The 24,813-nt window shown below is 36.1% G+C and overlaps 1 protein-coding gene across 4 annotated transcripts in view; it reads right to left on the bottom strand.

The window, feature by feature from the left end:
• The window catches only part of CEP120 (centrosomal protein 120), a 40,147-nt gene extending 16,990 nt beyond the window's left edge, over positions 1-23,157 (bottom strand). For 2 of the 4 annotated variants that reach the window (XM_082783520.1, XM_082783522.1), the window contains exons 1-15: positions 23,011-23,157; positions 21,048-21,204; positions 20,003-20,117; positions 18,915-19,056; positions 15,714-15,862; positions 13,768-13,965; positions 11,860-12,087; positions 11,428-11,644; positions 8,625-8,802; positions 6,341-6,490; positions 5,341-5,523; positions 2,414-2,510; positions 2,178-2,330; positions 1,607-1,696; positions 950-1,042 (exon numbers count right to left, since the gene is read on the bottom strand). In XM_082783520.1, coding sequence (XP_082639646.1) covers positions 950-1,042; positions 1,607-1,696; positions 2,178-2,330; positions 2,414-2,510; positions 5,341-5,523; positions 6,341-6,490; positions 8,625-8,802; positions 11,428-11,644; positions 11,860-12,087; positions 13,768-13,965; positions 15,714-15,862; positions 18,915-19,056; positions 20,003-20,117; positions 21,048-21,204; positions 23,011-23,062 — 2,202 coding nt within the window. In that variant the 5' untranslated portion in view covers positions 23,063-23,157. Of the gene's footprint in view, positions 1-949; positions 1,043-1,606; positions 1,697-2,177; positions 2,331-2,413; positions 2,511-5,340; positions 5,524-6,340; positions 6,491-8,624; positions 8,803-10,042; positions 10,157-11,427; positions 11,645-11,859; positions 12,088-13,767; positions 13,966-15,713; positions 15,863-18,914; positions 19,057-20,002; positions 20,118-21,047; positions 21,205-21,706; positions 21,757-23,010 lie in introns of those variants that run through there. The other 2 variants (XM_082783523.1, XM_082783521.1) reach the window with 2 other exon arrangements.
• Between the last annotated feature and the right edge of the window lie 1,656 nt (positions 23,158-24,813).

Here is a 24,813-nt window from a genome sequence, read left to right as displayed (position 1 = left end):
TACTTTTATTCAAACTGAAATGCATCCAAATTTAATCACCAGATTTTGTGTGTTTAAATTATAGGTAAAGTCAGACAATTTATAGCAGAAGCTACATCCTGAGGACAATAAAGAGGTTCTGAGTAAAGAACTGGAAACATGTTCAGCCTGCCAGTGCCTCTGCTGGGAATTGTAGCTTTGTTCTCAAGCAAAGGAGGGTTTCCTATGATAAAGAGGCTGAGCTGAACCACAGGAAAAAAAAAAAAAAAAAAAAGTTCACTGGACTGCTAAGTCACCACAACAGTCTACCTATGTAGTTGTGAGACTGTTCTGAAGTTTCTGAAGTAGGTAAACAGGAAGTTTCTTTTCTCTCTCTTTCCATATGCTTTCCATATATAGCTTTCCTGAGGACTCATCTTGCTCCCTAGATGTGGGGTGTTCAATGACATCCAGAAACAGTGGTAGCTACTGGTTTCTCCCTCATCTTCTTTGGTCCTGTCACTACCAAAAAATACAAAATAACGATTCTATCATATTGCTGGATGACAAAATTTGCACAATTGCAGTTCTTCCCAGCATTCCTTGGCACCTCCTATTTGTTACAGTGGTAGGTCTAGCAATTACTGTTTGAAGTAAGGCACTCTTGTACATATGGAAAATGTTTACTATGATAGAATACTAAACATAATTGAGATATAATGTTACATAAATCTCTCCACTGACACTAATTCTGTTAAGAAACCTAAGCTTACAGTTCTGTACTTGTAACAAATCACGCACAAGTTTGCTTAACTTCTATTTCACTGAATATGTATAGAGATAACAAACATTTAGCTTGCAATTGTTAGTGCTCATCTGTGCATTAGTATGAATGTTGCTCTTTTAGTTCTTATACACAGGTCATAACTGCCTCCATATGAAAGAATGGATAGAAGCATCTTAATCGAAAAAGTGACCAAGCAACTTTTACCTCTGATTCAGCACTAAAAAGATGTCGCTCTCGCTTATCTAGATCCCTCAAGGTTTTCTGAAGTTGTTCTTCCAAAACAGTATATTCTGCTACCTTTACAAAAACAAACAAAAAAACATTTTCTTGCAATAAAACATAGGCTTTAGACAGCTGAAGAACTTAAAATTGTTTGTTTGATATAAAACATGGACAACATTTGGTTCACAAGTTTACATACAAAACAAATCTCCAGCTTTCAATCATGAAATCATGGTGGAGAGCTTTTCTTTTATTAGTGAAAATAGTATGCTCCAATTGGACTGCTGAAGATTTTGACCATGCAAGCAAGAAGCCGGCAAAGCTGAAAATCCCCTGGAGTCAGCAAGCTAACCTACAGGATTTTACAGTAACAAATATTCTGTCTACATATCATCATAAAAAAGGTAAACAACCTAGCAACTTCTAGTTCAAAATTAAACAAATGTACCACTAGCCTTGGTGTTAAAATGAAGTAAAAGACCTCTGATTTTAATTTTTGTACTGTTGTCTAAATGCATACGCACCTCTAAGTCACAAGGAGGTATCACAGACCCTTGTTATAGTCAAAGAATCTTGTCAAAATTTGCAGTAATGAGACTTATGAGACTCTTCAGCAAGCATATAAACTAGTTTCCTTACCTTCTTCTTCACTAATGCTTCTCTCTCTCTGTCTCTTTTCTTCCATTCTTCTGCAAGTGCTTGCATATGGGCCATCTCCTTCTTTTTAAGCTTTTAATAAAAGGAAAAGAGTTCCTAAACAGAAACTCAAATCAAAATTGTTGATAGCACAACTTCTACAGAGTACTAAAAAAATGAAGCCTGGAGCAGTGAAGTTAAAAAAAAAAAAAAAAAGTTTTTACAAGTTTTACACTGACTTACTGTAACTCAAATGATTTTGATACATTTGTTACTCTTAAAAACTAATTGCAAAGCCAGCATAAGTTTGAGGAAAAATATATCAACTAATAGAAACCATATTCTCACTCTCTTAACCCAGATGAGACTGTAACAATCTTCACTTTTGAAGGAAGCATTTATAGGATAAGTGGAATGACTTAATAAGTGGAAGAACAGCAGTAGAGTGACTGAGAATAAATAAATGCATAGTTAATATTTAACAGCAATAACTTTCACATTGAATACCTACTGCATTTCATAAGTCATGAAAGAATTGTGACAGTTGGGCAGTTTAGGAAGTAGGAGTAAAGACCTGATTTTCAAAGATGTCTTCTTGCATTTCCTTCCACATTTCTAACTCCAGTGCTGCTTTGTATTCAAGAGTTTCTCGAGGTTCTGGCTGGTTTTCTGGGACACAAGGAGGCTGAGTATGGGGGGCATGCCGCTGCTGACCAGCACCTACACACTGATATAACAGTGGATCTTTAGTTAGAAAACCAACATTTCAAAGCGTTCAAGGAAAAATGCTAAAATTAATGCAAAATTTACTTGAGAAGAATCTGACACCAGAACTTCGTGCATTTTCACAAGCCCGTAGTCTTCCAAAGTGATGGCATATGAAAGCTCTGCTATTCTGTTGCCTGACCTGAAAATTGTATCAGAACGAAAAACAGTCAAAAATACTCAAAGTGTTCTTTAAGACAAGTAAAGCAACAAAGCTGAATTGCTAGAAGGTTCTGTGTAATGTCAGGCAACTGTTGCTAAAGTCTGTGACAACACAGTCAGGCTCTCCCATATATAGAGTTAACAAGTACAAATTTGTGCAACTATAATAAGCTTTTCTGACCTTAACAACTTGTAATTGAGAACCTATTTAACTAACATTTTGTCACAATTGACTCATCCCTGTAAGAACAGAATGATAGAGATATTGTTCTTGTAGTCATAAATCTGTTTAATAAAGTCTACCTCTTGAAAGTATTGTGCTACTGAATTCATTTTTAAGGTACTCAATTTCATTAGTACTGTATTGGTGGTGTTAGTTAACCATAACTTTCTAATGTCAGGTGACAATATATTGTGGATAACATCATTTGTTGTAATCCATCCTTAGATTCCTAAAAAAAAAATACCATTTCCAGATGTTTCAGCACAGGCAATTTACAACCTTAAATCCACCTAGAGGGGGCCTTACAGTAAGTATGGTAAGTATCTGTCCTAGTACAGTGAGAAAGCGTCCAGAACAATATCCCTCAAAACCTGGAAACTGCAGTTTTTGACAAAAAAGCTTCGAGAATTCACCAGTGAAGTTTCTTTCACTGGAATTTCTTCTTCCAGTAAATATAAGTAGACAACATATTTTTACAAAGGTGCAATCATCTACGCTATCATTCTTTTTCAAGGGAAATGAGGGGCTACATTAATTTATGCAAAGTGAAAACAAATTACTGCATTGAGTTATTATAACTTCCTATCAGTCACTAATAAAAAGCAAGATAAATAATAAAGGTAGCAATAATTATTCAGAATTCTGAGGTCTGTATTTTAAGTCAGTTAACATACCCATCTAGCTTTGCTCTTGTTGGAATAATATTTTTTATAGTGGTATCAGAACAGCAAAACACAGAGCCAATTACATGAATTTGAGAATGCCATCTAGTGGTTTTGTGCAAAAGCAGGTTTTATTTTAGCAAACTTATTTGTTAAAAGTGTCAACCTTAGTGTCCGCTGAGATCATAAACCAACTCTCCACTGAATCAGGCCACACAAAAATTTAAAGAGAGACAGAGATCAATTTAATACAAGTTTAGGAGGATGAAAGACAGGCTGTGTTAGTTCCCTGAAGTTTCTTGTGTCAAATGTTAGCATGCTTTACTTATTCATAGGATTAGAGGTTTAACGCTGACCTCAGTCTTAGTGGAATTTTTGTTTATTTTTAAAGGCATAATTAAGTCCTCACCATACAGAAGATGAGGGTCTACACACCGATTTCTAGCACAGTTCACATTTTCAACAAGGACATAGGACAGAAGTACATAAATATAAAAAAAGATAAGTGTTCATTTACATGAAGGATTAACATTCACACACTAATACTACCGCTTATTCTTATGTACATGAGCTGAAAACCCTGCAATTATCAGTGTATAATATTGAAAATATAAATTTCTCTACTGTCCTCCTAACTTTAATTGAAGTCACGTATGTCTAAAAACATACTAGGGATAAACACAGACTTAACTCTTTCCGGAACATCAGCAGCTATTCACAATTCTTAAGTAACTTTCTCAGTAAAGTCCCTCATTTTATTTAATTGGGTACTTATTTCTTTGATCTGTGTGTGAAGATTACCCAAGATCATTATTATAGGATATAAACCAGCATACTCTAGTATCAATGCAGGATTGCACAATATATCTGTGGTAATTAAATTTTTAATGTTTTGGATGCCTACTCCCAACTCCACTGCACCACACACACCCCTATTCACCAATACAGTTAGCACTCTTTACTAAGAATATTTCCTATACAGGTTTCAGCCATCCAATTTAAAGCACTGTCTCACAAATGTGAGCTATTAGAAGACAAACTTCAGTGCAAGGATGGGGGTAAATTTGCAGGGTAAGGGAACCAATGTGAAAGTGATGGATTTGTGTTCTGTGAAACTATAGAGTGAAATGTCAAATGAGGAAAGCAAATCACCATTCTGCTGGCCTCAGAGTGGAAAGCTCAGGTTAAAAAGTGCTAAGTTTAAATGACATATTTAACTTTCAGTTATTTTCTCTGGTCCTTTAATTTGTTTCCCAAACTGTTCACTTGCCAGGCAAAAAATATAGATTTGGCTTCATCTAAAACCATGTGAGCTTACAACTGATTTCCAAAATACTTACAGACCACCAAAAACATTTTACACTTAAAAATAAATAGGATTTTCTTCAAATAACACCAGCCCACTTTGTGAGACCTCTCAATTCTGTTGATAGCCACTATTCTGTTTTAATTTCAGGCTTCTCTATTTCATTTTTGGTATCTTATTCTCCAGAGCTCCTAATATGAAAACAAGCAAGTTGATATATTAACAGTAGGTTTAAGTATGTATGCATTGACAGAAATATTTACATGTATGTATAAGTTTCCATCAATAGTAATCCTAAGTGTATGATTTTTAAGATTCAATCACCAAAACCTCTTACTTATTTTCTGCTTTTATCAAGAAAACCTAAGTGTTGCAAGTAATTGTTAAAAGGTGAAAAATTAAGTGTTATTTCTTTGTCGTGTTTTCTGCTGCAGGGCTACCAATGCAGATACATAAACAAAACACAGCCTTTATAAGTACTCTCAATTTCTTCAAATTTATGTTTACCTTTTACCTTTCAAATTTATAATCGAGAAAGTTTGACCTTGTTCACAGAAATACTAAACAAATAGTTCTTCAAGGCTTGCTACAGAGTAAAAAACTTTTAATTAGTTATTACCCTTGTGCTGCTGTGACACTGACTGTTTCATTGAAAGTCTGACGCCAACATTGTTCACCATTACCACCCAAGAAACGGGTTTTTTCTGAAGCCAAAACATTTGAAAGCTGAAGTCTGGCAATCCCTAGAAGCATGTCTTTAGTTGTTTTATCCTTGTGCCACAACTCAACCAGCAGAGGTAATCTGAAACAATGAAATGATTTTCACGTCAGTCACCAACAGAAGACAAATGGGACCTCATGTTCAAAAAGGCAATTCCAATCTCAGTGCTGGTCAAAGCAACAAAATGATACAGCCTTACTGCTTTTCAGAGGAGTGAGATTCACAAACTTTGTCTTTTTCATCACTTACTTCGCTGAAGTTATCATTCTTTCCTCCATTTATTAGCGAGAACTACATTGCAATGAAAATGATTGACTGAATAATCTTAACAGACCTAGATCTTCATTTATAAATACCTACATGTGAACTTCAGTCACTGTCACTCACGGAATACATCTTCTGTGTTTTTCCTTTCAAAACATCAAAACAATTACAATGATTCTTTTAACCACATCTAAATCCCCTATCAAAAGCATGTGGGACTACTGGAAAACTGTGTCAGAATTCACAACTCAACTGTACTCAGCCTTCCAGGTTTTCATATTTCCAAAGATGAAATATGGATATGACTGCCATCAAGTTAAAAAAGGAAAACAGAGCCAACAGACTTCAACTGGCATAAATATGCTGTCTTAGAAGAATTATCAAACCTTTAATTTAAAAGCTTACAACAGCAGCAAGCAATGATCCCTGCATAAATACTCAGAGATAAAACCAGGAATTTGAGTCCTCGTCTTTCAAAATAAAGAAGGAGTGAAAAGAGAAGTGCATTAAATATTCATGTTGATTCCTAAGTTCTCAAACTCAAGATCTTAAGTAAAATACTTGAACCTGACTGTATTTACAGTGAAAGATAAAACATTCAAGCTAATTAAGATAAAAGAATGTAAATTATCACCTGAAGAATGTATCTTGAAGTTGATGAGGTGTAGTTGCAAAGTCAAATGCACAGTAGGACTGTGGAAGAAAAACTTCCATGTTCTTCCTGATTTCTGTGGGTGGGCTTGTCATAATAGGCGCTGCACTGCCAAAAAACGGATACGAGTACCTAATAAAGGCAATAACAAAAGCAGTAAAGTAACACTTTAAGACATTTTCTGCATAGACTTCTGCAAAAATAAGACTAATTTAGAATCCTTTTACTGAAACACAGGTAACATAAAAGTAAAAACTGCACAAATGTACCTAATAGTAGAACTCATCTCTCAAATAATGTGTTTTCGTTTACACCAATACCCATCAAACTTCACTTATATTTACTGTTACTTTGATAAAAAAAAGCTTTTGTAATCTGTATGGATGTTTATAAACTTGAACTATTCTTTTCAAATTAAAATTGTATCTCTCATTTTATAAAATAATTTAAGGAAGAAGTATTGTGCTCATATATGGATTGTTATTTGAAAACATTTTTAACCATTTACAACTAAGACTTATCAATTACTGGTGTTGAACCAAAGTATAAATATATACCAGAATCGCTTGAAAATCTGAGTCACATTTGAAGCATTTAGTTTTTAAATGTCCACGGTTCAACTGACTGAAAGGAAAGACACATCCTTTTACAGACCTACAATGTCACCCAAAACTACTGTACTGGCAAATTGAGTTTGTGATAAATTAAAAAGGGGAAGTCAAGAACTTGTTGAACGTTGATTTGCTTGAACTGATAATGCTAGCTGTAAGCTGAGTTGCTAAAAAAAATAAAAAAATAAAAATAAATGCTGTATCAACAGCTGCCACTTATAAAGTTTAACTGCTTAGGCAGATTTGTTAAAAGCTTGTTTAAACCTGAATTAAACAACATTCCCAACATGCTGTTAAATGCAATTGTTTACCCTGCAGCTGATTGTAGTTTTTAAGTGTGATGTTTTTCCTTTCAATTTATTGCCACATACATCAGACTAAAAATTGAAGGGCAAAAACGAACAAAACCTATTTCTTATCCCTATTTTGAAAAAAATAATTTTGAAGTGTTATCTGAATCTGCTTTTATGTGAAATTCATAGCCATTTTATGTTGTTTTACATGCACACCACTTTATAATGTAGCCTAAACAGAAAAATCATTAACGATAAAAATCTATATTAGTTGTGTTTCAAAGTATTCCTCCAACCATCTTTTTGCCCCATTCAAAAAAGCTTAAACTCCGTCAAGAATTTATCATCAAGAACAGATTTCCCAGTGACCAGCTAAAACTATATTCAACCAGACTGTTAAAACAAGTGGCAAGCAAATGCAGACCTTTACAGCTACAATTATCTAACTTCTTCAAACAGAATCATACATTAGAGATGTACACTGAAGTGGCCCTAATGAAAACCAGAATACAAACTAACTGCTATGAACAACATGTATGCTGTCAAGAGCTAAATATTATTCAACCAGGAATTATTCCCCACCTCTCCATTAAAAAAAAAAAAAAAATAATAATAATAATAATAATTCCAGTATCTATGAACTTTTGACCCTAAATTCTATGGAAAACCTGGAAGAAAAGTAAGAAGCTGATAAAGTCTCTCTCTTCACTAGCAGAGTGGAAAAAAAAAAAGACTAAACTAAAAATACACAACATGAATACAGAAATAGGGGCTTCAATGCCCTTAATTTTAACATCTTTTAGTCTTTACTCCTTCAATTTATTTTCCTCCCTGCTAATTTATATTCTCTGGAGCTTATGCTACAGAAATACTCCCAAATTTTTCTTTTGTATTAACAGCAGTAACAAGCTTATTTCTATAAAGCTGTTACAAACCAGCACTGAAATTCTGTACTGTTGTCTAAGGCACAAAATTCATGTATCCAAACAAATTTTTTTTTTTTTTTCAACTCCAAGAACCAGTGTAACCAAAAGATGCTACTTCTCTCTACTAAGATTTGAATTCTTCCTTTAATCCTAAAGAGGATTACTCATCTCCTACAGACTGAATATTGATCTGTTCCTCCTGGGCTCTGATATTCAAGTGAGAGATATAATAAAACAACACTGCAGGCAAACTGTTATATGCTGTCTTTAATACTGCAGTGCTCAGAAGTTTAGTGATGAACTAGTTGAAAATCCTAAAGCATTCAGCTACTCATGATAAAAATAAGGCATTAGCCTGCAAACTGACTATAAAGATACTGTTTTGAGAAGAAAAACACTTATTACCAAGAATAGGATAAACAAAAATAAATCATACCGTAAAATGCAATTTATTGGAAAACCAACTTCCAGACCACGTATACTTCGTAAGTCTATTGAAAAACAAAAATGGTGAGAGGCTGCTGGAATGACAATTTTCTGTGCTGACACAGGCTCAGAAGAACTGGATGCACCCACTGGGTTGGACTGAGATGCAGCTACTGGTGCAGCATCAGCTGAAAACACAGAAGAGAACGTGCATATTACTTGGGGCATAACAAATTATTAAAGATTATATATTAAACACATCTCATTTTGTATGCAAGTACAAATAGGTTACTTCCTGAAACATTTCAATTCCTTGTAATATAAACCAATACTAAAATAACATTGAAAAGTAGCCACTCTAAATTATTGCTTCTAAATAAATATACTTTAAATCTTCTTGAAGAAATAAAAATAGTTTAAAACTTAGAAGTTCTGTAATATGTAAGTATATTTTACTCCAAGAAATTAAAAAACTATTATCTAACATACTGCATCATTCTGCAGAACTGAATAAGGCTTCGGTTTCAATAGTATGCTTAACTGTTCCTTGCCAAATTAAGGGCACACAGAAGAGGCAGGCTTATAAAAAAAAAAAAATAGTAATTTAGCTTTCTTCAAATTAACTAAACAATTTAGTTTGGAACTGAAAGGGACAGAGCACCTGGTCAACCATAGAACTTGTGTAAGAAAGCATACACAACTACTGCTCCCAGGCTAAGGATTAATTTGAAATAAAAACTGAACTGCTCTAAGTCTGCAAAGCACATCTGCTCATGCATGCACTTTGACAGGATTGCTCCTGTTATACCCATTTTATAATTCGGGCAACAGAAGCCATGCTATAAGTAGCCTGTTCAATTGTATCAAGTCAGTCACAGAAGTAATGCAGATTTTTCATGTACTTAAACTGGGGTCTTAGCCTCCCCACTACCTGTTTCAAAAAGCAAGATGTCAAACTACAAGTTTTAAAGACATGTCTCCAGAATGCAACTCCCAGAAACATGTAAGACTAAAGAAGAGAAAAAGGCAAGAATGGACAGAGGAGAGCTTCTGCCTTCTACTGCTAGTTGTTCTGATCTAAGATGTTTCCACTGTTGTGGAAAAAATATATCACTACTAGCATTGACGGTTTTCCTGATGTTTTATGAAGTCTTTTGTTTACATTATCAACACAAAAAAAGAAAGTTTCAGTACTTCAGTATCAGATAATCAGCATAGTGTAGTAATGAAATTAAATCTTTTCAGTCATTTAGGTAAGAGTTTGTCACAATTTTGCTTTGTGCAATTAAATGGATGAGTAGAGCTTTAAGGCTCTCACAGAGAACATAAAATTGCATATAGTCTTCAGTTAAAATTCATTTAAGTTGCTGCTATACTTAAGATTCCATTCAACATACTAACTGATTTTGATAAGTTATTTTGCATTACTGGAATTTTGCAGATCTGACAATAGTGGTGATTTTGTTCTGCTCTGCAATGTGATAACTGGCATCTCTTCGGTGTACTCTGTGTTAACCTCTTTGCAAGACTCAGTCACCAACCCTGAAAGATAATTGTAAAATGACAATTCATTTTGCCAGAAGCATGAGCAGTAGCAAAGTTACTATAAGTAAAAAGCATAATTGGGATTTTCTCCCCCAAACTGGTTGCTGGGCTTATAGAAAGTATCAAAACTTTATATATAAGATAATCCATGTTTAGATAGGAACTGTTAGAATTAAAAGAAACTTGTCTGAAATAGTGGATAAATCCTGAGAACAAGTTCTAGGGCACAGATTTTCCTCTGCAGACCTGGACCTCTTTAGGACCAACATCAAAACAACAGTGATACAAATGCTATTAGAAAATAACTATTAGGCTTTATTTGTATACAATCTCTTAAGACTATGCATATCCAGTAAAATTTAGCAAACAAGGATTGTTTTGAGTATTATGCTTTCATTATGGTTTTTCTTCCCCTCCTGTCTCTGCTTCTCAATTTCTCCCCCAGTCAGTCTACAAGCTAAGTAAAACAGGGCAAAGCATGTATGTAACAATAAAGTTTTTTCACCGTTTATTTCACGTAACCGGTGTTTGGGAGGACAGACATTTTCTGAACGAGAGCCCACCCCCCCCTTCCTTTTTCTGTCTTTTATTGCTGAGTGTGACATCATGTGGTATGGTATATATAAACCAACCCTTTGGTTGGTTTAGGTCAGCTGCCCTGATGATGTTTCTTTTCTCATTTTTTTGCCCACCCCCTACGAGGGTTAGAGACAGTCCTGATGCTGTGCCAGCACTGCTCAGCAGCACACACAACACTGGTGTGAAACCCACTGCTGTTCTAGCTAGAAGTGCAGAGCACAGCATTGTATGGGCTGCTGCAGGGAAAGTTAACATCCCAGCCAGACCCAGTACAATTCATTTCTTTAGAATTTGAGCTTCCCTTAAAAATCCTACATTTCCCCTACTGTTTTATGTAATAATATACTTGAACCTTACACCACTGCTACTCTTCCCTGAAGAAATCAGTTTCTTCACGGGTTTGCACTGAAACTTGCATTTTCAAATTCAGGTAATTTCAAGTGTATCTGGAATTATTTTTCAAGCTGAAGATCATCCGTATCACTTGTAATCCACACATCAAATCTCCAGTTCAGATCTTCCATGTGCTTTCAACAACTACCATGTTCAAATTACATTTACTTTCATCCTATCACTTATTCTACATACATAATTCTTACTTGCTTAGGAATTATGACAACAAATGAGCAGTACATAATCCAAGAATGACTGCACTTAGCAAGTAGGGAGAAAAAAATCGTATCACATACTTGTTTTTTTCAGGTTTGTGCCTTTTTCAAACTTAAGACTTTCCACTTCACTTTCTGTTGCTTCATCTTCTGTTGGGGAAGAGTGGTCATTCTGAGATGGGACATCCTTGGATGTCTGCTGCAGGCCCTCTGTTTTTCCACTAACAGGTGAAAGAACTTTCTTCTGTGGCTGTTTAGGTTCAGTTGGAGCATTTAGGGGAATCAAAGGCTGTAGAGGCTGAAGAGATATTGTCCTCATTTATCATGGCTCCATGGAAATAGTCTGTTTTTAACATTTAACTTTGAGATTTTTTTTATGACAGAGAAGTTAAACAATGAAAAGATTACTCATAAAAGCAAGTTTTTTTCAAATGGGTACTTAACTGACTTAGAAATAACTTCAGACATGAAACTGCAACAATAACTAAATCAAAAATAATGAATAGCCTATACCTGTACATTTAAGCTCTCCTTTTGCAGAACTACAGATACACCCACGGTAGGAGCCATATCCAAGGGCAACTGTGGCATCTTTTGTTTAGCTCTATTTGGTGGAACAAGGACAAATGCTCCTTCTATTGCCACAGGGTGCTGATCAATTTCCACGCTTCCTTTCTTCAGTAGTCCAGACAGGGGTATTTCAGTGCTTCCAAGAGACTGGTCACCACAGCAAAGATGGATCTGTATGACATACCAGAATGTAACCGCCATATGCATTTCCACCAGAACTGTCTGTCAAAGCTCTGCTAGAGGCAGCAAATACAACAAAAATATCTTCATCCCTCGTCTAGTCCCTATATGCTGACAACAAATATTTTGAGGAGTATATTTCAATGCTGAGCAGGTAGGATTTGTCAAGTATTAGCACAGCAACAGATCATTGCTGGCTGCCCTCTGATGACCTGTCATGTCATCCATTCTGGATGACAAATTTAGTAGCTTGTGCTTTTTAAATACACTACAAACTCTTGCTCTTAATGTGAGATGCACAACCATGATGTACAGAACAATTAAAGCAAGTTCTCTGAAAGCTCTGTCTTTATTATATTTAGACTCCACTTAAATGGCAAGGATATTTGGAATTAAGTCACCACATTCTTAATTCTTTATCAGGATCATTATTCCTTTCTCAAACCTTGTCTCAACTCTTTCGTCCTTCCGCAGTATAATATTTGCCCATATAAGTAAAGGAAGGATCTTAAAATTTTAGAAGTCACTCAGTGAAAGTTAATTATTGAAACTTACACACCAATTTGTTCGTTTGTCCGAACTTTTTTAAAAAGCAAACCACAGCATTCTATTCTGATCCTTAACATTTAACATACCTTTTTTTCCAGAAAATGAATACATTAATGCCAAGAGGTGTAAAACTATGTGTATATACATATATTACTATATTAAAGATCAGAATACAGTGTGTACATATATTAAATACTTTGTTTCAAGGCAATAGGCTAGGGTAAATTCCCAAACACATCAGTACCCATGTTTCTCCAAGCATTAGAAGAATATTTCAAGATAACAAAAAAAATAAAAGTTCCTGTAACATTTTTAAACTAACCTAGATAACAAAACTAAAGTTGTCTATACAACTTCAAATCCTATAATCCAGTACAGAGGAGGAAGAAGAAAAAGACAACTTCAGAGGGCCCATACTCAGAATTACATTCTGTCACTGTCTTATTTACCAGCTGTGTTTAGAAACCCTGTACTATCCTCAGCAAAGTTGTCTAATTTTGTGATCACGTAAGTGTAAGCCAAAGCAGATCATCATAAACACTGTCTGTCATATTACATAACATTCAAAGTTAAAGCAACAAGTTGTTGCTAAAGATAAGCCACATCCCTTAACAGCCCAAATATTGCTGTAGTGTATGTAAAAAAGCATTCGGCTGAGAACTGGGAGAAAGCCAGACCTCTTATTATTCACAAGCCCTGTTGATGGCATGGATTATAGAACTTATTCAAGAGTTCACTCCATGGCTGGCATGGATGAGGTTCTAACAGGCAGCACTAATCAGGGCTGTGGGTTTGAGATGATCTGATTTCCAAGGAGGCTTCAGAGCACTCAAGAATGTCCTGTTTCATTCATTCTACCTTACATCATGATGTGGAACCCAGTTCACTATATACCCATCATTTAAGAAAAAAAAAAAAAAAAAAAAAAAAAAAAAAAAAAGCACTTCATCTACACAGAAAACTTGCTGCTATAGCATTTCCCTCATTAGTATGAAAACCAAGTTATAATACAATCTTGTTCCAGAAAAAAATATTTTCCCTTTCAACCAGAGATAGATTCTGTTTCTTTTATTTTCATCATTTAATTTGTTTTCCATTCACATTTGAAAAGTAAACACTTACCTGCAATTTTGACTGTGCACAAAGATAAACTTGAAGAACATCAGCTGTACTACGTATTCGAACTGAAGCTCTTTCTGGCTCAAAATTTGGATTAATTAAATCAGTGAAAGTTTCATTTGTTACGTCATTTCCCAGTAACGAGTAGTAGAAAAAAAACTCAGGCTGTCGTTCAGGAAGCTTCATAGTACTAGGAACTAACTAAGAGAGAAACAGAAAAGAAGGAATCTTTCATTATTGTACAGCTACAGCAAACTTCAGGCACTACCTTGGAAACTAAAGGGCTTATCGTGATCTCACACTTCTGAGCAGCTATCCTGAACCACAGTTTACAGCTCCAACAAAATTAAAAAGAAAATTTTCATGTTAACATTCAAATAGAATTCAAAAACAGTTAACAAGGACACCAGAAACTTTCAAAATGATCCCTTTCAAGCTACTAGCAACATATACCAGAACCAAGGGCTGTAAATGATACAATATAATCAATAATGGCAAGCCCTGTACAAATATTCAAGAATAACAGCACCTCCACAAAGTATTTATAGCATAAATAAATTCCGTATCTATGTAACAATCTGCATTGTTATAGCATAACTTATATGACTGAATAAAACATTGGAACATTCAAAAACAGAGCTTCTCCCTTCTTTAGACATTGCATCCGTTGAGTTCAAATGGCACAAATGCTCTGGAGTGATCAGTGAATTTATTTCACACACCCCTGTAATTCTGGCATTTAAAGTCACATTATTTTCTCTGAAGTGGATATGACCAAGCAAAGTTTGTCATGTACTTTGAGCTACCAATAATTCCAGACCATTATGAAAGTCACAACTTCCAGCCATCATAACTTGGGCAAGCCTGTACTTTGAAATCAGACAATGCAGAGAAACCTGAAGAGCATATCAGTGTTGTGGTACAGAACAGCTTGGACACAGCAGCTGTCTAAAGCTGAATTAATCACATTAGCCTGACACTTTATCCAAGCTATTAAGTCCTTCCCTTAAGCAACATATAAACTCTACCACTTCATACAGACTGAATTTAAAAGGTATTTAATCTTTCCAGAACTTTTGCATATGGCCACTACATTCTATCGAATACTAAGATTTATCAGCTTTCAGATAGGCTTTTACTTTGAGTTCAGTTTTTAACAGCTGTACAAGTAGAAAATTAAGCCTACCATACAACTAGCCTGGAAGAAACAGTCACTATATTTAGCTGCTGTCCTCTGGACTTTCTCTGAAAAACAGCAAAGTATACAATATGCCTGAGAGCTTCCCCAAAGCACACTATTTTTGTCTGAGTCAACCAAATCCTTTTGACAAAATAGCAGGGGCTTGAATCATTTAACATGCAGGGTGACCGGGGACCTGAAACCCTGTATTGTTGCACTCTTAAAAGAATATATGTCAAACAGAAAACTGAAGCCAATTCCTAAGTTCAAGATCACCTTTGGTTCTAATTTTAGGCAAACTTTTCAAGAGCCAGTCTGGGAAGGTTTGAAGTTGGCCCCTTTCCTTTAGGGAAAGCAGCTCTGATGGTGAAGTTTAATATTCCACCATACTTGCTATATTGACATTTTTACATTTTTGTAGAATAGTTCATAAGGTAAATCTGCTGTGGTCCATACACATTTTTTTTTAATGTTACAATATAAATTATGCACTTTAATGTAATGCATAGTTTAAAATTACAGTTGTAATGCCTCCCCCCCAATTCTGATCTTTCATCTCTAATTTGACATATAAATACTACATAAATGTTTCAAAATTCAATTTTTTATTAATTCAATATTGGGACAAGGCTATTTATTACAAGCAACAAGATGAAGTTGTATCTTCAAATATCCTAGAAATTAGAAATAGAAATAAGGCATAGGAAGGCAAAAATACAGGCATATTTCTATAGTACTTCTTCAAAACTAAACTGGTCATGAAACAAACCTGTTCCAACTGTGTGGCAAATGCAATGGTTACAGACAAAACAAAGTAGTCTCTGCAACACTCTGCCGGTCCAATCTGATGATAGCCCTCTTCTTCAATCAGGACCGGTACAATACTTTTAGGGTCTAGTCCAGAAAGAAAGGCAGACACTAATAGGGAAGAGAAAAATTACTAACTTAGGATGTTATACAAGATTCCTGCAGCAATTGATAATCATAATTTTACCTTTACTTACCTGTAATTTCTCTTACCACACATGCAATGAAGATCTTTTGATTGTTTTCAAAGCATTTCATCAAAGCAAAAGTTTAAGTATACTTCACAATAGCTACATTTTTTTTAGATAATTTCTATTTAGTGGACACATTGTTTTGCACACTACTATAAAGAATGTTAGTTTAATTGCTACAATGATGAGAACTTAATTTCATAGGCTGAGTCCATCACACTCTTTCTTCTTTGACTTGTCAAAAAAAATGCAAGACAGTAATTGCATATGACAGACTAACTGTTGACAGAAGCATGATGTTTCACTCCACTGAGCTTTCGAATGTCTCATTTGAAGACTTAGATGAAGTCTTCAGTGTATAAAATAGTGGAGACTTGCGTTAGAGGTTTTTATAATACTCTAGAAAATAGAGGAAAATGGTCACAACAGGACTCAGACACAGGTGAATGGGATTACAGGGTGCAAGCTCCATGGTCACTGTTTCTAATGAGCTAGCCTCCAGCAACATAGAGGTATTTAAAGTAAAGCCAGTTAAAAAGAGCTGTAGTTAACTTATTTTAGTGTGAGTTAAAATCATGCCACTTTATATACACCATGGACTACAAGCTGACTGGTCAAGTCACTGAACAACAAAAAGAAGCATTGATTTTCTCACCTGTATTTCTTTATCAGAAGGAAAAATAAAAACTGAACAAATATGCAATATGAAAAACACTATCTACTGCCTATGGATCACTGCTTTCCACCTGCAATTGTAAGATCCTGACAGCCCATATGCTTTCAACCTCTAAAAACGAACTCTAAAGTGAAACAAGTGAAATCTGAACTCTTGGTCAGACTTCAGAACCACAGACTATTAAACAGCTGAGACTGAAAAAGACAGTTTACTTAGTGTAACAGCCAGTTCAATTCCTGGGACAGGCAGAATTTCTAACATCTGCTGCATGCCCCAGCCAGGTAGCCCAGTAGCCTCGATACATCTAAAATCATTGAATTCACTTATGATCCAATGTAATTTTGAAACTCATCTTCAGAGCTAAACATAAACAGAAGAGCTCTTGAAAGCAAGGAAACAGGGAAACCACAGTTATTTGTAGAGCTACAGCGAGACAGTATTTAACAAAATAGTTTACACATACTTTGAAACAGTAAAATGATGCAATCAGAACTGAATTAAATAAAATAATACTTACAAAAACATGTTATACAATGTATTTTATGCATGTTTAGAAGACAGGGCATGCAGGGCTTGTAGTTGTACATAATGCACACTTAAAATACTACTTAAAATACATATCTCTAGTTTCCACATCCTACATTTTTTAAAAAAAGATACGATATAAAAATCGGGGATTTAAAAAAAGAATGACTACTCAAGAATAAACCCTTTCCACTCTAGTTTACCAGTTACCACTCCATAGTACCAGTAATTCAATACATTTCAAAGCACCTCAGATTACAGCAGACTAATAATCGCACAGCTCTTTTGATGAGCCAAAAGGCACAGTTTCAGACACTGTAAACATCAGACCACTCAGGTCAGTGAAGTGAAAATCAAAGTGCATGAATCCAAAAAACAAGAACATCCCATTAGCTATCCAACACAACTAGAACTGGGTGGTCTAGTGTTGTCATATGCAATGCTTAGAACATGAACCTTAAACCTGTGAAATTCTACATGCTTGTTTTCCTCCATTGTGTAAGTATGGCATTGACTAATTTTTAGATGGTAAAAACACAGGAGGCTTGCAAACTTGTTTGACTTCTATCTCCACAAAAAACAAGAAGTAGAAGACAGTGCGGGGCGAAAGGAGAAGGAAATTCCTATATCATCTACCAGTGTCATGACAGGTTAGACAGCTTGTAGATCAAAAGGTCACAAAATAGGTAGTAGAGGAAAAGAACATGATTTGTTAATTTATTATAAACTTAAGAGTACGTAAAATTCCTGGTGCTTTGTTGTGAACATGAAAGGAGAAAGCTAAGTAACTGAACTCCTTAGCTACTCCTGCAATGTGGCTGAGAAGACAAAGTCAGAGCCAGAAATCTTGGAAAAACACTGCAACTGAGTATTTTGTTTTTACAAAACCACTGATGTAGATGATGATGATAAACAAGTTACTAATGCAGAATTGCAAAAAAGTTACCTTCAGGGCAGGAACACAACGTATCAGAACAAATGCAGGAGAAAATACACCAGTCTAACGAAGGCTCAGTTTTTAAGTGGAATAGATTTTTGGGTGGGGGAAGGTAAATACATGCTTTTTTGTTTTAAACACAAACTTTTAAGGGGATTTAAAGAAAATAAACAACTCACAAAAAATTCCCAGACACAAGACTTACTGATCAGCACAGCACAAATTAAGACACTGGCTACTATATTACTGTCAAGTAATACTCAAGTTCTAACAGACTTGACACATTTCACTAATTACTTTTTGAAAGTACAAAGGAATCAGAACTAGTCCCAACAGTTAACTTAGTGTAGATGCTACAAATATTTCTTGTAAATGAACACAATGTGAGTGGTTCAACTTGACAAAAAAAATCAGAAAAGAAAAGCAGTCTACCCAACAAACAGTACAGTACCCTACTGTAGGACTTGCAATTTCAAGTCCAAACTAGTGAAACTGCTTTCTGTGAAGCTTTCTTATTTCTATGTTTACAGAACTTTCTAAAGCCCTGAAATCTAACCAGAGTGAAATGCCATTAGTACTGAGTCCCTGATCCTGATTTGAAAGACCAGTTAATTTGCATCTCAGTCCACCTGAAATCACACTATTACCAAAGTAAGAAATCCTATGAGTTATTATCACAAGACATGTTTTCTGTATGTATCATGTAGTGTTAGTTAATGCTACAATACAAAAAAAATATCTTCAGGCTCAAACAACATGTCTGCAACAAGTGATATGTTGATCTGTGTCACAGGAACACCTTTAATTCAAAGCCAATAACAGCATGTTACTTACCCCTCCCTTCTCTAGGGGGCGCCTCCTTTGCTTTAAAACCATCCACCAATGCTTTTGTATCAGTTTCCAACACCACACCTACTTGTATTTCGGATTTAAATTTAGTGTACTTGTTACTAAGCAGAGGGTACCATTTTGGTGTCTGCATAAACAAAAACAAAGGCATTTTAAAAGCAGAAGGATAATTAAAATATGGTCACAGAGAACAGACGTGCTCTAGTATTTCTACCTTGTCACTTACAGAAATGTACCTTGGCATTCATTTCTAAAATGAGTCTGTTTTGAGTACACTACTACACTAAATATGCCATAGAATGGAAAAAGAGTTGAACATTCTTTTCAACTGATCAGCACAGTAGACAAGTTAGCAAGCAAAATACACCATAAATCTTCACTTAGAAGAGAAAACTTTCAAGTTTTCAGCTGCAAGGGTGCAGAATGCATTATATGAATCACAAATCCTTATGAATTGTGATTTAAAATAAGAAACCAGGGTCAGGTCATGATCTACGTCAGAATTTTTTTGATCAAGCACAACACAGAATTTTCATGAATGCTTTTTATATAGACAATATAAATGTCCCATGTCTGTCCCTCCCCATCCAACCCCCCTGCCATGTAAGGGGCTAGAACCCCTACAACATCTTGCACAGAAACACATTAAAAAAAACAAACACACACACCAAAAACAACTTCAGGCTCTAAAGTCTTGATTTGATGGAGACTCAATTCACTTGCTCAATAATAACTTGTAAAAACTTATTGAAGTAGTTGGTAAGTGATAGCAATGCTTTAATACGTTGCTTAGAAGTGTTTAAATTCTCAAATTCAGAAGTGCACAATTTTTTTTTAAATATACATACTTAGCTTTCTCATATTGTAGATCATTCTGTTAAGATTAGTACAAAATTGCTTTTGTTTGCCCATGTTCTTACACAGTCAATAGCACTTTATTTTTAAAGAGATCTTAAGTAGGACTCATACTCCTTCAAAACAAGACTCAAAAGTTATGTCTTTGCCTCGATTCAGATTCTACTTTATCTGTAGCAGCACTGTTGTGAAAACATCAATTTGTAAAGTCTTTATACCTGTTTCTTTTCCTGCACAGCCCTTAAATCAAGTACAATATAGCCTATATTCTCTTTAGCTGAAGATACAGGATCCAATGCAAAACACTGGAGTTTGATAGGTGTACGCTGCAGCCTGTAAGAACATTTCAGTTGAAATCCAAGATGCTGAAGTTATTTCTGCAGTTAGCTCACAAAAAGTATTTCACAAGTTTCAAGCATACCAAAAACAATTTATTGAAATTCATAACATAGCTAGTTCTAACAGGTCAGCAACTGAGTTTACACTGAACTTCCAAAAATTCAGCATGAAGCAACAGAGAATGAGCAAATGAATAATTTTATAAGAAGAGTTTCTTGGGAATCTCACAAAGCCTCAAATGCTATTAATAAGAACAGTCATGTTAAATAAACCCAATCTTATCGATGTGCAAGAAATAAGTAATGCAACTTGCATTAAACTGCAATTACACTTGTGAGAAAAAGATTTTTGCAAAGCACCTAGAAGTTCTTAAAAATACAGCTGAAGTGTCTAGCATAAAATACATTCAGCCATTTTTCTTTCCTCAAAGTTTATATAGCCTTTTGAACTTATTTGACACATAAAAGTACTACCTCAATATTTTCAGTCAAAACCAATGACATGTATGGAAATCAAATCCAATTTCTCAGCTTTATTTGAAATCTTCAAAGAGATTTTACATAGGCTTTTCAAGCTTAAAGTTAACTTAATTCTGTGTCATAGAATACAATACATAAGGGAAGCTTGAATCCAATGCTTAAACTATAGCTTTTCTCATTTGACTTTTTTTTTTTTTTAAAAGTACTATAAATGGAAGCTTTAGAAGCTTTTAAACTCACTTATCTTTCACACATGACTTTAGTTTGCTGTGGAAACAAAACGGTAGATCAACATATAGCTAAAAGAAGGCTTCTAAGGAAAAATCCAAAAAAGCTCAAGTGAAAATAATACAAACATTGTATTTCAGTAGCTGTAAGCACAAGAAAAATAAGTTGAACTCCAGAGCAAATTTAATTTATTTCAGATTTAACTTTCCACTGTTACCTGTGCTGATGAAGTGCTTTCCTATCAAGTTCCCAAGCCAATTCAGTGGCAAATTCTGGCTGATCAGTATGCTCTACAGGATCAGTAGCCAGCTGTTCACCATCAAACTTGGCTTCAACTATAAGCATGTACTTTGGTCGTTTTGGAAAATAGCGCCCTGCAACAGAGTGTAATAGCAAGACATCATAACTAAAAAAAAAAAATTGAGAGCTCATATTTTCATCTTAAATGATTACATAAAAATATTTCCCATGTTTCTCGTATCTTCCCTGATATACTCTAAGATTGGATTTTAAGAATGTGTTCTTACTATTTAAAAGTTTAAAACAAACCATTTGTGAAGCACGCAGAAACAGTGAGATATTAAGTAACACATAATAATTAACATAATTCAGAATTGCAATTAATTATAATTAATAAACCCAGCAACCAGTATGATTTAATTTTGATAAATCTATGACGAGGAAGAGATCAAGCCAAAAGGTAACAAACAGGAAAGTTTAAACATCCTTCCTTCATTAAAGATTTGATCACTGTCTTACATCGAAGCAGGGAACATGACCTCATGAGCATAGTGAAAGGTGTTTTTCCAGTTACTTGTGATTTCAAAAAAAAAAAAAAAAATCATTATTGGATTAACAGAATGTTTAAGGTCATACCATGTGACAAGATGAAGGGAAACGGCCTCAAGTTGCACCAGGGGAGGTTTAGGTTAGATATTAGGAGAAATTTATTTACTGAAAGGGTTCTGCTGAACTGAAACAGGCTGCCCTGGGAAGTAGTCCAGTCACCATCCCTGAAAGTCTTCAAAAGACATGTAGATGTAGAGCTTAGAGACATCTTTCAGTGGTTCAGTAGACTTGTCAGTATCAGGTTAATGATTGGACTGCACAATCTTAGAGTTCTTTTACAACATGAATGATTTTATGATTTGTCCTGGATTCATCACCATCCTATATTCTGCTTAATAATTTCAGTGGCAAAATGAATTGTTAAGATTTGCATATTTCACCAAATGGGAAGGGGCTACATGCCTTTCAGAAGACAGAATCTTAAGCTTTAAGTTAAATTACCTTGGCAAACAACATAAGTAGCCAGAGAAATAGAATCATAGAATGGTTTGGGTTGGAATAGACCTTAAAGACCTTCTGATTCCAGCCCTCTTGCAGGGACGCAAGAGGAGCCTCCTAGAGAAAAGGAGGCTCAGGGGCGACCTTATTGCTCTCTACAGATACCTTAAAGGAGGCTGTAGCGAGGTGGGGGCTGGCCTGTTCTCCCACGTGCCTGGTAACAGGACGAGGGGGAATGGGCTAAAGTTGTGCTAGGGGAGTTTTAGGTTGGATCTTAGGAAGAACTTCTTTACTGAAAGGGTTGTGAGGCACTGGAACAGGCTGCTCAGGGAAGTGGTGGAGTCACCATCCCTGGAGGTCTTTAAAAGACGTTTAGATGTAGAGCTTAGGGATGTGGTTTAGTGGGGACTGTTAGTGTTAGGTCAGAGGTTGGACTCGATGATCTTGAGGTCTCTTCCAACCTAGAAATTCTGTGATTCTGTGGCGCCTCCCACCAGCCCAGGTTGTCCAAAGCCCCATCCAGCCTGGCCTTGAACACCTCCAGGGATAGGGCATCCACAGCTCCTCTGGGCAGCCTGTGCCAACGCCTCATTGCCCTCTGAGGGAAGAATTTCCTCCCACTGTCTAATCTAAGTCTACCCTCTTTTAGTTTATATCTGTCACTCCTTATCTTATTGCTACACTGCCTGATAAAAAAATAATTGTGTGAAGTAGGTCATAAAATTAGGTAGAATTAGAGCACGTTACAAACAGAAAGCACAGACACGCCCCCAACAGCAACAACAAGCCCTCACTGGCACAGTCAGGCACAGACGCCAGCACTCACAAACTCATTCGCAGACCGCTGGCAGCGGATGGAGAACCCTACGGAGAGCCCCCGCCGCCCCGCTCACCTTCCAGGATGGAGACGACGATCAGCAGCCGGTCGGCGGCCCTGGGCACCATCGCCCCGCTCCGATCGGATCCGGATCCGCTCCGCCCTCGGGGTGCCGCGGGGCTCGACCGCAGCCGGCGGGACAACGGCCGCCGCCTCACGGCCTTTTAAACGCCAACCGCCGCCTCCCGGCGCACTTCCGCCTGGCAACGGCGCGCCCCGCCCGCCGCTCCGCCCGCACTTCCGGCAGCTTCTTCCCGCCCGGTGATGGCGGGGAGGGGACGGGGGGCGGCCATGGCGGGGCTGGGTCCCTCGCAGCCCTCACGTTATAATCTTCCTGTGGTAACGCTGAGGCGTTACGGCCCTTTTCCTTGCATTCTGTGGCAGGGCAGTCTGAATAAATTCTAGCAAAACGCAACGTTGTCGCTCCTGCGTCGTTTCTAAGGTGTTGAATCTTTAATGTGAAGTAGTAATTCAGCAGTAATAACAGGAGTGCATGCCACCAGTATCTTAACTTACACATATACCTTTTTCTTTTGACTTTATAATGCAAAAGAAAACCTTCATGTTGATTTTTTATTATTATTTTCACATGACAGACTGTAGTAATAACTCTGTCCTGACACAAAAACCTTCAATTTAAAACATACTTAACATAAATAACACTTAAGTACAACTTCAATTTAAATACTACAAATATTCCACGAGTTGCAATTATAAGGAGATGGAGAACCACCTTCTTTTAGCTGCGGTTGATTCTAGTACTGAAGCACTGTTCAATGAATTTTCATAATTCTGAATGGAATGTATGAGTCTGGTGCTTTCTGTCATGGCACCTTCTGTTGTACAGCACTGCATTTGATACTACAGCCCTCTACCTCACGTTTGCAGTCATGGTTCTTATATTCTTAACATTATATAAGCTTCTGAAAATTAGGTCCTAAATATTTTGGGAAAAAAACCAAACCAAACAAACAAACAAACAAAAAAAAAACGCCTGGAGGCAGACTGCTGAAAAGTGAGTAGCTTTGGCTATAGAGGGGACATGTTTACAGAAGCTGACAAAATGTACAATTTACCTGGCAGCCTCTTTCATTTGAAAATTGATTTCTCTTGGAGTGATTCCTGGAAATAACGTCATCTTCTGGTGATTTACATGAGCTTATTCCATATCAAAGTGCTTCAGCTTGTAGTCAAAATAAACTAGTGTCAGTAAACAAAGATTTATTTATTTTTTTAAATAACGTTTGCTCTTGAAATTAAAGGCACTAGTGCTTTTTCTAGGTGAAACAGCTACTTAAGGTTTCTTTCTAATCAGGAAAAGGTGTCTCCATTTCCTCATAATGTTCAACTATATTTCATCAATTTTTTTTTTTCACTTCAAGTTGTGGTCTTCCTTCACTAATTCATACTTTTCTGTATTTTGTCTCTCTAACCTTCCTAATCCTGTGAGAGACTTTTCCACTTTCATTCTTACCTTCTCTTCAGTCCAATCATAGAATCATTCTGGTTGGAAAAGACACTTAACACCATCAAGTCCAACCAATGGATGGACTTCGCACTGCCAAGTCTACTACTAAACCATGTCCCTAAGTACCACATCTACACATCTGAATACCTCAAGGGATGGTAGCACAAACACTTCTCTTGGGAGCCTGGTCCAATGCCTCACAACCCTTTCAGTAAAGAAATTTTTCCTAATATCCAACCTAAACTTGAGGACATTTCCTTTTGTCCTATGTCTTGTTGCTTGGGAGAAAAGGCCAACCCCACCCTTCTACAACCTCCTTGGAGGTACTTGTAGAGGGCAATAAGGTTTCCC

Source organism: Aythya marila (genome assembly GCF_965140915.1).
Source record: "Aythya marila genome assembly, chromosome: Z".
NCBI classification, from domain to species: domain Eukaryota; kingdom Metazoa; phylum Chordata; class Aves; order Anseriformes; family Anatidae; genus Aythya; species Aythya marila.
The sequence above is the reverse complement of the archived record's forward strand: the minus strand, read 5'-3'. Positions and strand labels throughout refer to the sequence as shown.